Source organism: Calliphora vicina, chromosome 1, assembly GCF_958450345.1.
Source record: "Calliphora vicina chromosome 1, idCalVici1.1, whole genome shotgun sequence".
In the NCBI taxonomy this organism is placed as follows: Eukaryota; Metazoa; Arthropoda; class Insecta; order Diptera; family Calliphoridae; genus Calliphora; species Calliphora vicina.
This window is the reverse complement of record NC_088780.1, coordinates 93,642,236-93,661,058: the sequence shown is the minus strand read 5'-3', so window position 1 is coordinate 93,661,058 and position 18,823 is coordinate 93,642,236. Positions and strand designations below refer to the sequence as shown.

The 18,823-nt window shown below is 29.9% G+C and overlaps 1 protein-coding gene across 1 annotated transcript; it reads right to left on the bottom strand.

Moving 5' to 3' along the window:
- Nucleotides 1–7,768: 7,768 nt before the first annotated feature.
- LOC135950028 (serine protease gd-like) lies at nucleotides 7,769–18,348 on the bottom strand. The gene is made up of 4 exons (XM_065499553.1): nucleotides 17,834–18,348; nucleotides 9,097–9,229; nucleotides 8,409–9,027; nucleotides 7,769–8,332 (listed from the first exon to the last, which is right to left on the bottom strand). The coding sequence occupies exons 1-4, from the start codon at nucleotides 18,041–18,043 to the stop codon at nucleotides 7,912–7,914; spliced, it is 1,383 nt and encodes a 460-aa protein (XP_065355625.1). The 5' UTR covers nucleotides 18,044–18,348; the 3' UTR covers nucleotides 7,769–7,911.
- Between the last annotated feature and the right edge of the window lie 475 nt (nucleotides 18,349–18,823).

The window sequence follows — 18,823 nt, the reverse complement described above, 5'->3', positions numbered from 1 at the left end:
TGAAACTAAATTTAAACTTTGATATATTTTATATTTGCTCTTTAAATTAAACTTTAAATGAAGCATTAGTTTATTATCTAGCAATAAATTATTAAATTTATTTCTTGCAAACAAAAAATTGTACATTATGTCAGCAGTACTTAATCCATGTTGGGCTTAAGCCAAACTTAATTTAGCAAAGTTTTGCATATTCCTGTGTATTCGAGATTTTATATATTCGCTTTTTTCAGTGCTGTCAAATTGTTACTTTATCGTTGTTTGATGTTGGAAAATCACACCCTGGAGTCCTAATAAACGCACACAAACTGAGGAAAATTGAAATGTAAATACATTTCATTTGCAAAATAAAATCAATTTACTTTCACTTGATTTTCCTTGATATTCATACTCATACATACATAAATAAAAGAACATTTGTCGCTAACTCTCAAAATTTAAATTCGTATGGATTTAGTTAAACATTTTGAATTTTCTTAAGGCAGAAAATGCCTTAAGAATATTTTGTTTAAGCATATTTATTTCTCTTTAAAATCTTTTCTTGACAAAAAGTTAATAGTATCAATATTTAAGTAAATAAGGATTTTAAAGTTGTTTGTCTAAGATTTTGCACAAATAATTTTTCACAAAATCAATTAATATGGTTAAATCCAAATAAGTTTTCATATCAATGAAATTGACTTATACTAGCAAATAGTTTCTAGTAAAAATAAAAGTTCGTATGAAACTCTTAAAAAGAGTTTTATATTTTACGTCATAAAAAAACTCATTTGAGGAATTTTATTTTTCCCGCCAGAAAAAACTCATTTGTTTTTTCCGTCATAAAATAAAAGTCATTTGAGGAGTTTTATTTTTCCCATCATAAAATAAAACTCTTTTAATTTTTTCAGTATCTTTCTTCATTGAGTCTATCTGATATAATGTTTGTAGTATGTTATTTGTTTAATAAAAAAAACAACAACAATTTGATAATAGGAATCAAACAATAACAAATTAAAATCCTACATGATTTTATTTTAATGACAATTTATTCAATTGTAATGCAAGGTGCTTTACAAATTCTAATAATCTGACCAGTGGCTAGCATTAGATGTGAATTTTCATAAAATGAGTTTTATTTTCTGACGGGAAAAATAAAACTCCTCAAATTACATTAATTTTATGACGGAAAAAATCAAACTTCTCAAATGAGTTTTTTTCTGACGGGAAAAATAAAACTCCTCAACTGACTTTTATTTTATGACGAAAAAATAAAACTCCTCAAATGAGTTTTTTTATGACAGCTATTTAAAACTCTTTTTTTAAGAGTTTCTTGGGTTTTAGATGGATATATTTAAATCTGTTTGTAATTTCCACATTTTTCTTTTGCGACCCCATTAAGTAAAATGGCCCCCACGGCTCTGATGACAGGCCATTACACTTTTCATGAAATTTTCCGTGACTTTTTCCAAAGAGAAGTGGCTGTATCTGACCGTTGACGCGTTTGATCATTTATTTGAGCTCAGGTATTGTTTCTGGTTTAGTCGCATAAGCCCGATTCAGTTGAAATCCGAATTTCTTGAGATAATTTGTTCTGGAAATCGTTGCTGCAATAAATCGATTGTTGCATGCACGGTGTGGCAGAATGCGCCGCCTTGCTGAAAGCACATTTCGTCCAGATCCCTGCCGTCCAGTTGAGGCCACAAGAACTGCATTATCATGTTCCTGTAACGAATACCGATCACAGTCACTGCATCATCTTCAAAAATGTGAGACCAAATCATGCCAGCTGACCAAAATCCGCACCAGACTGTTTCTCATGAATTGAATGAGGATTTTCTGAGCCCCAAATTCCACAACTGTGCGTATTCACGAAGCCATTTGTATGGAGATGCGCTACATCGGAGAATATGACTTGCACAACATATATTAGTGTAACTCAAAAACGGTTCAGCTTATTGAATAAACTAAAAAAATCGACAGAGAAAAGTGTCAATTTCATGCACAGTGTAATTGCTCAATATAATATTTATTTTGATTCGATCTCGGCCTCAAAAGACGTTTTCGTACCACAAAATGATCTTGGAACTTTTGCATACCAAGGTATAAAAGCTAGAAAACACGACATATTTATAAGTGTGTTGTTAAAAAACAATGTATTTTTACTTTTTTTAAGATTTTTGTATTAAAATCTCAATTTTCATAAAAAGTGTGCAAACTCTAAGTAGCGATATGTTTAATCTTTTAATATTTATTCATCTCTTTGATCATTCAATCTAACTTATTGTTCGAAATATTTCCACATTTCCTCAGCTAAAGAATTAAACATAATAATTTATAAAAATGTTGTTCTTTTAACAATGTCCGTTTGGTGTAATTGTTAAAAACCATATTGAAAACTTTTTTCCCTTAGCAAGCAAAATATTCGACATAATTTTTATTATTTGGTTCTCTTTTTACATCCTGGTGATTGGATTTAACACAAAAATCATTCAGCCGCAAAAACTCAGCATGAATCAATTGCAAAATAATTGACCAAAATGTTGATATATGCAATTTAAATAAAAAAAAAAATAACTTTGACAAATCTCTAACAATTGAATTTCATAAATACATACATACATATTTATTATTATAACAATAAACATTCATACATAAAAGGAAATAAATCAACTTTAAAGGACTGGAAGCCATTTATGTATTTTCAATAAATACTTACATTCCTTAAGGGAGAAGGCAAATTTATTTAAACCATATGTATTTGTGTGTATTATTTACAAGGAAAATTATTTAATTTGTCAATTGCATATTTGTGAAAGTTACGAGTAAATTTTGAAAATATGGTCCTTTGTAGTAGAGAATATTGTGTAGTATACTTTAGGGCGCTTGGTTTAATTTTAACTATGGTAAATTTATTGAGGTATAGAAAATGCAGTAAACATATTTATAAAGGTAAGGTCACACTACGCAAACACTTGACGTTTTTCGTCAAATACTACATTGTCTGAATCTGAGCACAAATAAAATTTAGAGCAAACAACCAAATGATTTTAGCAAACAAAATTATTTGTCGGCAATAAAAATATTTTCTTCATGTGACCATAGTGTGACCACTAGCTATAGAAATACCTAACAAAAATAAAAATTTGATCTTGCAAATCTTTATAAGCTTAAAACATTTATTTCGAATTGCAAAGCAATTAGTTTACTAAAGTTTTACTGAATTTTGTTATCATATACTGAACTTAATTTTCCACTTTTTATGTCAAAAATAATCATTAAATATATTTGCCGTAAGGTCACACTATATCAAGTACTTTCACCAAATAATTGTTTGATTAAATAAAGCAATCATACAATTATTTGTGTAGCATGTCATAGAAATAAAATAAAATTTGTTAAATAGTTTATTTTTGCACTATAAATACATATTCAATATTTCTGGAACATTTGTTTTGTAAATTATTTTCACTAAAAATTTTCCTCATCATGTGAATGTTATTCAGCTAAGAATGACATACTGGTAGAAAAACAAATTGAGGGCACGAAGTCCATGTTGCGATATTTTAGACGATTTATATTTATATGTATTTGTATGTTATTATTACACTGTGTGTATTAATATAATATAAATATAAAAGACTGTGTCTCCCAGTTTTGCCTAAAGTCAAGCACTTTTTTTATGGGGTGTTATTTTTGCAAAAACGTGATAATTTTCTCAGGCTCATATCTTGCAAACAGTTCGGATTTTTGATTTACTCTTAAAACTGCCTAAAAGTATGCTTTAGTTTATAATAATTTAATAGTTTATGGCCCAAAACAATTAATTCCTTTAGTTTTTTCTTACTTACTTATATAGACCTACCTAAACGGTGTTAAGACTCATTCCTAGAAAGTTCATATGTTCTAGAAAGTTATTTATTAAGATCTTAGGTACATTTTTGTAGTTGATTGTTTCCTTGAATTTTGAACGGTTTACTACCTATGGACCTGAATAGGGGAAAAAAGGTAAAAAATCGATTTTTTTTAAGTTTTTTGTGATTTTGATTTTTAAGATGAAGTTTTTTTGATTCACAGTTTTATATGTTCATAATTTTTGTTCTTTATGACAAGGGCTACAAGTTTGCCTCAGAGAGTAAATCAAAATTCCGAACAGTTTGTAAGATATGAGCCTGAGAAAATGATCACTTTTTTGCAAAAATGACACCGTGGCCCCAAATCTTTAGGGGCCCATAAACAAAACGTGCATGACTTTAGGCAAAACTGGGTGACACGGGTCTTTTGTCACGTAATGGTGTCCGTATATGGTTATAGTTTTTCGTGCTGCACTGTGTTACACAGCGCACAGTGGGGCAGAATCGAAATTTCTCGGAAATAAATCTGGCATTTCTAAACGACTGGTCCGATCGGGATAAAATTTTACGTGGGCGTAGCCAGAGAGCATTCGAGTTTAAGTTATGGGCCATACAAATGCTCCAGGGGCGTCGATATGGGGGCTCAAAGTAGGGTACCTTTGACAGGTCTTCAAAAAACATGCTTGTGCTATTTATCTCTTATAATTTTCGAGTTATAGGCTTTTCAAAATTTTTAAAATTTTGCCATACCTTGGTCCACTTTTTTATAAATGTAGTTTTGGACCGAATGAACTCGAATATTTTTTATTAGTTTAGCCGTTTAGAAATGCCAGATTTATTTCCAAAAAATTTTGATTCTGCCCCACTGTGCAGCGAAACATACATTTTGGTGCCCGAAATTTCAACGATGTTTTGTACGAGTTGATGAACCGTCGCTTCTATGTTAAGCTTATTTTGTCCAGTCAGCTTGCGTTTTCGAAATATTGCGATTTTATATTCACATTGCTTACCATATTTTTTGGTGTTTTTCTTCTAAATTTTAGGTAACGGAGCTTAGAATGTGAAATTTTTTTTAGCATGAAACTGGTCTACGTAAACAAATGTTTCTTTTGAATATAATAATTCTGGTAGATGTTATGGAATATTTGTTTGATCTTTCTAGAAATAATGTTTTAGCTTTATCCTCAATAAAATGTTTTTACTCCAAAATTTCTAAAGAAAAATTTAAAATTATTTAAAAATGTAATAAAATATTTAGATAATACCCCATCATTTTTTTATAAGTAATTAAATTTTATAAGTAATAAAATCTTATTTCTTAATACTCATTTGAAGCTAACAACTACATCAATAGAAATACTACCTTTGCAGTTTTTGGTGAAAATATCTCAAAATTTATACAAAAAATAAAAAAATCCAATTTTTTTGTATCAAATTTAGTTTATTTTATAGAAAAAAAAAATTTACATACATATAGATTAGGGTGTCCCAAAAAAAATTTTTTGTTGGGGCTCAAGCATAATTTGAAAGCTTATAGGGTAGAGTATTTTTGAGAATTTTTTCAGATTTTTCGGAAGAGATTTAGAGGTCGCTCAAGTCAAGTTTTTGCCAAAAATCGGGTTTGTCGGCCTTTTTTTAGTTTTTTTTTCATAACTTTGTCAAGACCCACGATTTTCACTACTTTTGAGGACACAGTTTAAATGAAAAATGTCCATGCTTTATTTTTGTGTGCAAACATTTTTAGTTTTTACAATGAATTGGCTCATTAAGGTGCCCTACATTACAATTTTTCGAAATTTTTCCATAAATTTTGTAAATAAGGCTTTATAACTTTTAAAATGTTTATGAAAATGAAAAAAACTAACATTGCAGTTTAAAAGATCAATTAATTCTTAATAATTTAGTTTAAATTAAAATTAACCCTTAATAGCACTTGGGGTTAAAAAGATACTCAATTTTTAAAGTCACGAAAAACACATTCAATATGAATGGTGATAACTTTAATGTTTTTCAGAGTAAAATAAATTCAATCATTCAAGTTATTTTTTAAATCTATTAAATCAAAAGTACACTAAAGGGTTAAAATCAATTTTATTATTCAAAAATCCTCAATAAAATATTAATTACGTTATTAAAGCAAAAATCAGGTATAAATACAATATTTTGCCGTTTGAAAAATGTGTGGTCAAAATTGAAGAAAATTGTGAACATTTTTCAAAATAGCTTCGTAATACTATTTTCTAATACACAACACAATATTTTAAAGTTTGTTTCCTATAAACATAACATTTTCATCAGCTCTATTGAAATTGACTATTTTTTAATGGTTTTAGAAGTTTGGGATCATTTTAATCCCAAGTGCTATTATGGGTTAATTTAAATTTTTCTGTTGTTTTTGTAAATACTGGACTTTGTGTTACATTTTTCTTAAGTTTCATCAAAATCGGCCCAAAAATATATAACATTTCGCTATCTTTCCATGAGAAATTTGAAATATTGAAAAATTTGAACTTTGACCTTCACGATTTAAGGGTTAAAGTTTTCCGATTTTAGTAAAACTTTCAGACTATATTTTAAATTACCTGGACTATACTATTCTGAATAGCATTTACTTTAAAATCATAACAGTAAGGAAATTCGGCTCATTCTCCAAAATATGGCCAAAATATTAGTTTTTCTCGAAAATCTCAAAATTTAACTCGCTAGGAGGTATTGTCATATTTTTTTCATATTTTTATTCCCTATTATGTTGTTAATAAATCCCCATGTGATGATCAAAAAATTCTGAAATTTGTTTAACAAAATTTTTAAAAATTTGAAAATGGAGTTTTGAAACTGCCGTTAAAAAAAATATTTTTTTTTGGAATAGGTTAGCGGTATCCTACGAAGACAAAAACTCATATACAAGTAAATATGGATATATTCTAAGTAAAAATAAACTTTTATTTTAATATTTCTCAAAATATGTTAATTTTGTTCCTACATTTCATGTTCTAGTGGCCTGAGACACGTTAATGGCCTGGCGATTTTTTAATAACTTTAACATTTTTTAACCAATTTTTGTCATTTATATCTTATTAGAACGACAATTATGTACACATTTCGATTCTTTTAAATTAAATTGCTAAAGTAATTATTTAATGGCAAAATTTTTACAAAAACTGAAAAAATGCATTTTTTCCCCTTGTAAATGCATCTCAAAACTTCAGAGGGCTTGCGGCACGTCTTAACCCCAACCGATTTACCTAAAATTGTTTCAGGATGATTTGTTTACTAACCTTCACCAAACTGGAGGGTGAGAATGGAAAAAATCCAACTTTCGTTTATTAAGGGCCACCCTAGGGTACACACTTGCTTGTACTATCAAGTCTCTTCAATTCTCTTTTGTTTTCTCTATTTCAATATGGCGTCTATTAGGTTTTGACATACAAAATTGAACACAGATTTGCTGTGTGTAAACAGACGAGCAAGTTTAAAAGGGAATCGAAGAGACTGGCTTCAAGTAGACTTGCTTCAATTAGACTTGCTGTGTGTAAAAGCAGACTTAAAGGTGCTATCAGACTACATGTATTTTACATATATGATTTTACTTTTTTATTCATATGTAATTCCGTATGCATGTCAAAATTATTATTTTACATATGATACATAATTTTTGCTATCACACCTGCCTATGTTTTTCCGTATGACATAACCTATAAATGTAAACAACAGCTGACTTATTGATGTGTATAAATTGTTAAAATTATAAATCTGCTAAAATTATAATGTTGTTAAAAGTAAAATGGATGTTACAACCGCATACTTTTCATGTTCATTATTCATTTTCTTTAAAATTTTTTTCAAAGAATTTTATTTCAAAGCAAAACAGCTGTTTTGTTTATGTTTTTCACAGGAAAATAGAGCATGTATTTTACACATGTAATGTTTTATATGTATCAGACGATGTGTACAACTTTTACAGATAGAAAATTTGACGGTACATATGTAAAATACATGTAGTCTGATAGTACCTTAAGTTATATTTAATAAATATATTTATAAGTATTTTGTTTATTGTTAATTAAACATAATTTTAAAACTACGAAACTAAATTATTTTGTAGCCATTGCATATGTTTTGCCACATCACAGAAAACCACGAATTCTTGTAAATTACATTTACGATCTTTTGTCTGGCCAGCCGATACTATGCCCCTCAAATACCAGCGGCCATTGCGGCTGATCATCAGGCCACTGCCTGAGTCTCCCATACAGGGACCTGTATCATCACGATTTCCAGCACAAAAGGTGCGTGGTGAGGTCAGCATATTGTAGGCGGGCGAAGAGCGCAGGCATTCGGCGTCACTTACTATTTTGGTATCGACCTTCTTGGGTACCGGAGTAAATGTGCGGCCCAGTTCGTCTGCTCCCCAGCCGGCCAATACGCCAGCTTGACCCACTATATAATTAGAGTCGGAGTTGTCAGCCCATAAACATATAGGGCGTATTGCATTTGAATATCTGGTGAATAGAAAGAAATAAAGTTTTTTTATTATTATTATTATAAACATATTACTGTATATTTATGGAATATTACTGCACTGGTTGCTTAAGATGTAGCACTGCCAAATCGGCATCCGGAAACAGATTCGAATTATATTCAGGATGAACTAAGAGGTTCTCTATTTCCCTGGTGACAAAGCCCTGCTCACTGAAATCCTCTAAATTGTGTCTACCCAAATTCACAACCAAACGACTGGCTGTTACGCTTCCAATTTTAAAACAGTGACCTGCCGAAACCACTGTCCTGGAGGAAACCAACGAACCGCCACATAAGAATCGCAAACCGGCTGACTTAACATAAATGGCTGTTAACCAAGGAAATTCACCACGCATTACTTCATCGCCTCCGAATACAAAGGCCGTTACCGTATTGCCGAGACCACATTGGGCATTTGCTCTCACTGGTTGGTCTAAAGTTTGAGTTTCTGAGCCCGTAGATCCAAATTTGTTGTCATATATTTGCGTTGGAGTTTGTGAAAACTGTGCTACTTCTCGTGTGGGTTGCACCTGTATAACAGACGTTGGAAACTGTTGAAATGTTTGTGTGTTAAAGGGGTATTGCTGTGTTAGAATTTGGGGCATGGTACTGGATAATGCTTGTGTGGTTACTTTTAATTTGTGGTTTAAAAAGAGACGTGTACTGGGAGCTGCATCTAAAATGATGAATAAACGAGTTTAAATGATTATAAAGGAGGGAAACATGTTATATTTGATTAACTTACAGTCATTTGATATGCAAATATCCTGACCATTGACTGTTATTTTGGTCAACTTAGGCACTTCGTTGGGAGAGGGAAATTCCACCCGATATATAATAGGATTTCTACTTTCCAATGAAATCCGGCCATAGTAATTCTGTAAAGATTAATAAAAATAAATTAAGTTAAACTAAATAATTACCATGCGCACTACACTCTATTAAACAAAAATCCCTACATTGTCAAGTTAAAATCTTATTTTATTTCGGATTTTAGGTGATTTTTTAAAAAAAAATTGAGACCGAATTAAGAGTAAAGAGCTTCATTTACAACTTTGGTATCTTTGAAGACCCCCACTGAAATTTTCCGTCAAAAATTTTCGTAGAATATTTTAATCCTTAATTGTACTTTTTGAAAGGACATTTTTTGATGTTCTCGAAAAAAGGGTATAACTAACCCCTAAAGACATGAACTATAGGGTTAAGATCTTCCACCAAGATTATCCCCATAAAATTCCACAGTACAACTCTGACAATAAGAATTCTCTCAGACATTAACTTACTCGACCAACAAAATTAAAACTTTAGCAAATGGTAAATTTTTTTAAAAAAAAAATAAGTTTATCATTAAAAAAATGTCACATCTATTTTTCTAATTTCTTTTACAAATTATAATAAACATTTATTATAATTAGTCTGCCATTTAAACATTACCCACCCGCTCAAAAATGTGGACAGATTTTGTAAAAATATTGATATTTTCAATATCATTTTACTCAATTGCATAAAAATTATGGGACCTGTGATGGTCTGGTCAGATTTCATCAGCTCGTAATAGAAGGAGCAAAAGGAACACATTTCCTTAGCGCCAAGGATATTTGGCATTGATGTCGATTCGGCTGGTTGGACGGGCTTCGCATACGATACGGTTATCGTAATGGATCCATTTTTCAGCGCAAGTAATGATTCGTTACAAAAATTATTTTTTTTTTATAGCATTCAAGCTGCATTTCAGACACACAGAATCCGATGAAACCGATGAAACATATTCACCATTAGCATCGGTGTGCTTCACTGCCACTTTTTTTCAAATTAACCCTCCGTTACTCGCAACTGATGTAGTTGATACAGGCACATTTTTTTTTATTGTAAATTTTTTTAAACACCCTAAGTTTTAAGCTATTTTTGATAAAAATATATTTATACTGCAATTTTGTTTGTATTATTATTTTAAATACTTTGAATTTAATATTGTGTTTTATGTTTTCGAAATAAAAAGTGAATAGATTATTTTTATTGATATCAAATGATTGAAAATGATTGCTACTAACGGAGGCTTAAATCTATGAATCTGTAGTCTCGGGCAGTTGCATATAATGTGCTCTACTGTCTCCAACTCCTCTACATCCCCACACACCCCACAAAAATCCTGTATGATATTATCCCATTTACCTATGAAGGTTGCAATTGAGAAGTGACCTCTTATCACTCCTACTGGAATTCTGAGACTACACCTATCCAACCCAATTAGTGTTTTTGTTGTCTTTGCATCCAGTTTTAGCCAAAAAGTCTTGAAAACTTAATAAACCGTAATACTACACCAGGATTGGTTGGTGGAGTAAAGGAATCTTTCACATATTAGCCTGTAGTAGTGATATATCAGAGGTCTTACCCCCTCCCCCCGTTCCTTAATACCATAATCTAGATCAGTGCCCTGGTGCCTAACATAATCTGATTGAGTATTGTACCAATAACTCTTTGAGAGCTCTCCTGCAGTCTTCCACTAAAAATATATTAAGTGACATTTCAAAGATCTAAGTGCCACATGAATAGTCACTACAGAACCCTCAGTGACGTGTACTTTTATCAACTCTGTAGCTTTCCAGATTGCCTGCCGTTACCACCACCCCTCTGACCCCTCTCCATCGTCCCCGAAAGCGGAAGTTTCATTTGTTTTTGTTTTAAATAATTTCGGATAAATTTTTGTTCCCACGAATGAGCACGTAAAAAATTGGACCATCAACGCAGTGACGACGTGCGTGGACTAGTTTATTTAAATACTAACTAACCATCCAAGTCATCGGTACTGGTACCACTCACCTTGACCTTAAAAGTGTATATGTACCGTATAATCCCCGGCAAAGACTTAGTATTAGACCCAACAGCAAAAGATTAGAATCCAGTTATTAGACCACAATATCTTGACAAGATAAGTAACATTTAGTCACCCTTTGTGAATGTGCCAAATGAACTTGCACATTCACAAACGAATGTTAGACCACAGGTGTACTTAAGTCCTCGCAAGATCCTTACCCAGGCGAAGGATCTTTATAGGATCTAAGTATTACTGGTAGTTTCTGAGATCGATGTCACATAATCCTTTAAAGTGATACGTAATCTTCTGAATCTTTACTGTTGGAGGCATTGATTAAATAAATTAATTTCATATTTATAAAACCTTTCTCTAACTTTTTCATTTAATACGATAGAGGTAACGAAACGCATCTAATTACACAGTGATAGAAAATTAAACGACTCATAGTGGTATAGAAAAAAAAATAAAGGGAAATAAATATGTAACTTCTAAACGGTAAGTCCGATTTGAATGCAATTTCACATGCATAAATAGGAAGTGTTGTCGAATTTAAGTTTTGAACTTGGACCTTATGGGCCCACCTCGGTATGCATTTTTAAAACTGTCCTATTTCTTCGTTTGTATTCCGGTTTCAAAAAATTACACATATAGAATCTCCTCATCGAGCACTACAGAAACCTCGTCCTACCTATCAATTATATCTTAGGAGCTATTCGTATTTGAAAATTAAATTTTCAACATTTTTACCCACCTTTCCCCAGTTTTTAGATACCAACGGATCCAAATATTTTCCGATTATCTAATTTTCCTTTATTGGAGTAACTATACATGCATGTGTCCAATAGAAAAATAATTGTTTAAAAATAATGACTAAGTCCATAGTTATATGCATTCGAATTTAAAAAAATTTAAAAAGGCGATTCTTGGCTAATTTTTTAGGAAAAAAGTGCGTTTTTTCTTTTTAAATTATCGCAAAAACTTCTACGTGGATGTGTAAAAAATGTATACTTTTTGAAAAGTTAACTTTTCATCAAATCTTCTAAATGAAAACGAAAAACGCCAATTTTTTTATATAAAATTCAACTTTAGTGCAAAAATAACCAATTTTTGGGATTTTTCAACACTTTTTTGAGAGTTGCGGGATGGCTGATAATAAATTTCAAAATTTGTTTTTATTTTTCCATTTTTAATAGAAAATTCAACATAACTGTGAAATTTCATTAAAAACTATTCATAAATAAAAGCTTAATTTCAATTTAAAAAATTTGTATCTATGAAAAAATTCAATAAAAACCATTTTTTGTCATATTTTTCCAAAAATATTCCATGAATTTTCTAATTGTCAAAAGTCCATTGATATATAATATGTCTCCCTTATTTTTTTTACATGGCAAATTAAACTTAAGGTTTAACATTCTCCAGTTTTTAGGTTCTACTTAAAATTCATAACAGTATGGATATTGAGCTCATTCGCAAAATTTAACCCTCCGTTAGTTACAACTGATCTGGTTGATACAGGCAAACATTTTTTTATTGTAAATTTTTTTAATCACCCTAAATTTTAAGCTATTTTTTGATAATATAATATTTTTACTGAATTTTTTTTATTACGCTTTTAAATACATTGCAATTAATATTGTTTTTATGTTTTCGAAATAAAAAGTGAAGAGATTACTTTCAAACGCGCTTTTCTTTTATTGATATCAATTTGATACATTGCGATTAGTCTCGATTGAAAATGATTGCGACTAACGGAGGGCTATAGAGGTAAAGCAAGGAAAAATATTTGGTTTAGTGTCAGAAATTAAAAGAAAACATAACGCCTCTCAAGATTCGCAGAATATTTCTACATGTACCTCAAAATTGTCACGTACGATATAACCTTATTTCGCTCGATAATTTGGACAACAATGTTTCGAAAGAATTTAATATTTTTTTAAAATATAGTACCTTATGAATGCAACATAAGACGGAATTATTTTTCAGATACTCTTATTTTTGCAAAATCTATTCCATTCTATAGGTAAAACAGATTTGCTATATGAGAACCCCTGCATATTTTTGATGTAGCACAGTGTAATTAGCCAATAACTTATTCTCCTAAGTAGTTAAACAGCAACTGTTCTTGTTGTTGTTTTTTATTTTCTCATATAAAAACACTATGAATATTTAACTATTCAACAATTTTGTTATCATAAATATTTCAAGAATTAATTTGAATTTTTAATTTTATATTTACAAAATAATGAATGTTCAACATAAACGTTAATAAAAAAGACATTAATGCTTGTTATAAAACCAGTTAAGATGTCAGGAATGACAGAAGATAGACACACGAACTTGTATTCCCTGCGAAATGCAGCAACAAAATACGGAACAAGATGATTTATAAGATGACCAAACACATTTTTAAGAGTTGAAGAAGATAGACGCAGGAAAATAGACATAAATAAATAATGGTATAAATACTAAAATACACTCGTCAGATAAGAATTTGATCACCTTTTTCTATTAATTTATTTATGTATGTAAATTTTTCAAAGCCACTACTATATCCGAATTAATAATTTTGTAATCATAACTTTTATAGAGGCATTAATTTAATTTTTATGATCAAATTTTGTGCGTAAAATTATTTACATCACTATGCGGAGTGTAATATTGGATTATGGAAAAGTTCAATGTTTCAAAAATTATAAATTTTTCTTAGCCAATCTAGATAATGTAGTTAGTATTGTACAATTTACATACGAGTCAAGTACATACTTCATTGGCATAATTTACATCCCATGTAAAATTCTGCAGAATATAATAGAAAGACAAGTAAGAATGTATGGTCGGACAAGCCCGACCATATAATACTCTACATTAAGTTAATGTGCAAAAACATTTTTCATTTAAAATTTCAATAATTTATTCTAACCAAATCCAATAGCACCATTCATAGCAACTGTATTTTTCGTGATTTTAAAAGCTGATTGTCATTTTAACCCCAAGTATTAAGGTTTATTTCCATTTTTGAGCTGTTATTGTTAATACTAGACTTCATGTTATATATTTCTTAAGTTTCATCAAAATTGGCCCAAAAATAAATAACATTTCGGCATCTTTAACCCATCTTGTACCACTACCCGATCGAAAACGCAACGTTGGCTAATAACATACACATATTAGGTATTAATAACACTGTGCACGAATTTGACACTTTTTTCTGTCAAGCGGGGCACCCGGCGGGTTAACATAATTCGGGTACGCTTAATCCATTGGTACTAACCGTATTTTAGGTTAGCTCTTTTTTTCGAGATATACCGTTATTTCGAAAATGGAGGAGGTTGCACAACATATATTCGTGTAACTCAAAAACTGTTTAACTTATTGAATAAAATAAAAAATTGAAATTTCGTAATAAAATTTCCTTTAAGTAAGACTAAACCTTTTTTTAATCTGCTCAGTCGTATCAAAAATATAATTTTTTTTTGGCAAAAAAAATGTTTACACAAATCTCGAAATTTTTGTTTTTAAACGGTGGTATGAGAAAAAAAAAACATGGAAATAAATCTGTAACTTTTAAACCCTTAGTCCAATTTGAATGAAATTTCACATGCGCAAAGAGGAAGTACTGTCAAGTTTAAGTTTTGGACCTCATGACTCCACCACGAGCGGGACCAATTTGAAAAATGATCCTATTTCTTCGTTTGTGTTTCGATTTCAAAAATATATAGTGAAATATTTTAAATGAAAAAAAAATTATAATTTTTGATACCGAGGGGACCAGGTCCATTCAAAAAATGCCTATTTTTTTATGTAAAATTCAAATTTAGAGCAAAAATTCTCAAATCGCATAATCGATATCAAATTATAATAATCTATTTTAGATGGCCCAATATGTTCTTAATTATTTTGTTAAGGGTTCTAATAACCCCGCCCCTAGTATGAATATTATAGCCAAAAAACGAAAAAATCCCATTTTTGGAATATTTCAATACTTTTTATGGGAATAAGTTTTGTTCTAAATAAACCAACAAAAATGAGTTTTTGCTTTTGCTGGGTTTGATCTACATTTGACTATTTATAATCATAATCACTATATTTTGCTATATTTGTAATTGGAGTTATATCAAGAAATGGATGAACCATAAATTGATGAAAATATAAAATGTTAAAATAACAATTTATTTATACCCTTCATCGTGTCTGAAGGTTGTTTCTACAATATTAATTTGCAACCTTATAAATTAATAATGGAAAAGTGGATCCTTATATATAAGGAAGTTGATTTAAGGATGTCTGTCTAAAGAGTGTGGCAAAAACAAGTGAAATACAAACAAGTAATGATCAAAAACATTTTCTTTTAAATTTTTCAATAATTTATTTTCGTGAATGATTTTCAGAGGAAGGCTTTATATGTAAGCTATGACTAATTACGGACCGATCGTCAAAAATTTAGGTCGTGTGATTTATTGCTATATTAGAATTATTTCTGTTGAATTTTATGTGTATTTATGCTCGTTAAAGTGATTTTCGGAGCGGGATTTATATGGGAGTTATGAATAATTATTGACAGATCGTCAAAAAATTAGGTAATATGAATTTCGTATATATAAAACTTAATTGGAGCAAAACTTGTGTAGATAATTATATAAATTAAACAGTTATGACCGAAAAAGTCCAATTTTGGAAGACCGATGTTAGCTAGTTTGAATAGACTTGATCCTTGGACCGAAAAATGTAATGTACCAAATTTTATCGAAATATATTCAGAACTGTACTTTGCGCACAAGATTTACATGGATAGCCAGACGGACGGACATCGTTTAATCGACGCAGAAAGTGATTCTAAGTCGATCGATACACTTAGGGTGGGAGTTAGACTAATATTTTTGGGTGTTACATACTATGGTCGTATAAATTTATTCAAATATTGTACAAATTCATTAAATTTTAAAATATTGGCATATTACTCGGTATTTATAAATTTCGCCACTTTTTCCGGAAATGTCCGTGCGTCCGTCCGTTCGTCTGGCTGGATGGCTGGCTGTCCATGTAAACCTTGTGCGCAGAGTACAGGTCGCAATTTTGAAGATATTTCGATAAAATTTGGTACATATTATTTTTTCGGCCAAAGAATGAAGCCTATTGAAACTGGCTGAAATCGGTCCATTATTTCACCTAGCCCCCATACAAATGTCCTCTCGAAATTGGACTTTATCGGTCATAATTGTTTAATTTATATATGTATCTACACAAATTTCGCTCCAAATAAGTTCAATAAAAAAATTTATATAAGTGTAAAATTTCATTAAAAAATATTCATAAATAAAAATTTTATTTCATTTTGAAAAATTTGTATGTATGCCAAAACTCATTAAAAAGCATTTTTTGTCATATTTTTCAAAAAAGTATTCCATGAATTTGTTCATTGTCAAAAGCTATATATTATTGGAAAGTAGACAAAATCGACTATCCATTGATATATAACATGTTTACATTATATTAAATTAATTAGGGAAAACCTAGCAACTCGCTGAGAATTTACCTAGCACTGTTGTTTACATTCATAAAAATGTTGTTATGTAGGCAAAATGCTTTTTTATGAATTTCTATGTTAGGTAAATTATCTGCGAGTTGTTAAGTTTCCCCTAATTAATTTGCCACGTAAAAAAACATAAGGTAGACATGTTATATATCAATTGATAGAGGATTTTGTCTACTTTCCAATAATGTATATAACTCTTGACAATTAACAAATTCAAGGAAATTCACAAATTCACGATTTAAAGTTTAGTGTTTTAAAATTTTAGTAAAACTTTCAGAGTATATTTAGAATTATCAGGACTATAATATTCTGAATAGTTTTTACTTAAAATTTGTAACAGTAAGGAAATAGAGCTCATTCGCCAAAAAATTGCCAAATAATTTGCTTTTCTCGAAAATTTTAAAATTTATGGAAAACATATAGGAGATATTTTCATCATTTTTCAATATTTTTATTCCTTATTATATTATCAATAAATCCCAATGAGATGATCAAAAAATTTAGAAATTTGTTTAACAAAATTTTTAAAAAATTTAAAATGGAGTTTTGAAACTGCCGTTAAAATTTTTTTTATTTTTTTGGTGATACCTGCGAATAGGTTAATGGTATCCTACGAAGCCAAAAACTCATATACAAGTAAATATGGATAGTATGTTTTAAGTAAAAATGAGCTTTTTTTAATATTTCTCAAAATATGTTCCTATATTTCTTGTGCTAGTGGCTTGAGACACGTTAATGACCTGGGGAATTTTTAATAACTTTAAAATTTTTTGACCAATTTCTGTTTTTTATGCCTCATTAGAACGACAATTACGTACACATTTCTTTTCTTTTAAATTAAATTGCAAAATTAATTCTTTAATGGCAACATTTTTACAAAAACTGAAAAAAAAATTAATTTTTCCCCTTGTAAATGCATCTCAAAACTCTGAGAGCTTGCGGCACGTCCTAACATTTTTTAGGATGATTGTTTTTGCCAATGTTCACCAGATAAAATTAAACACAAGTATCGATTATTGGCCATAACTTCAAAATAAAGTCCACTTAACAAAATCAACAAATATGTACAATTGTTATTTACTTAACATTTAGAAATTCGTTTAACAAAAATAAAACACATAATTCTCTTACCGATTGCAATGGTTGCTTCTGACTGAAATACACCAACAACTCTATACTATTCGATACTGTGGGTATCGAGATCTTTCCGACGTACTGTGAATTATCAATGAAATATTGAAAATAATTGGGACAAGCCACAGGGGGAATTTGAAGATGTTGCGTATTAAAACAAAAGATGAGTAATAAAAATGACAAAGAACTTAAGTATAACTTAAACATTTTACTTTTTTTTTTAAAGTAAAATTTCTTATGAATTTGAGATTAAAAAATTTTGCACTGTAATTATTTGCTTTAAATTTCTTTTTTTGTAAGCCAATATGGGGGTTTTTCTTTTTTTTCACTTAAAGGCACATAGTGAGTTTTAATTTAACACAAACGTAGTTACACGATTAACGATTATTTCATGTTTTTAGTTTATTTGTTTATGTCATATATTTATTTGTAATATATTTTGTTAATTTGTTTCTTTCTTGATTAATTAATTTAAATATTCGCTTATAAATTACTAACTGACCAACTACTCGTCATTACCACTCTAGTCGATTTTTATTTACGGACTGATCATAATATTTAGTTTTGGTGTGTATTTTCGTTGCCTTTTAGCAAAAATCACAAAATACCTGGTCATACAATAAATAAATTAACAAATACAACAATGACAAATCAAAACAATACCTAATGAGATGAGTATTTTGTCAGCCTGTATTTAAAAACTCAAACAAAAAATTTTAATATAACAAACACAACAAGTAAGAGAGTTACATTCGGCTGTGCCGAATCTTGTATACCCACCATCAATATGTGGGACAGATTTTTGTTCATATAGAATAGATATAGATATTAATTATTATAAGACAATTATGAATGCTGAAGTCATTTTCTGAGGGCGACCTTGTATGGGGACTAAGAACAAATATTGATCGATTTTCGCCATAACTTACAGTATAATTTCAGAAAACTAATTTGTGCAAAATTTTGTCAGCCTTGCCGCATAATAAA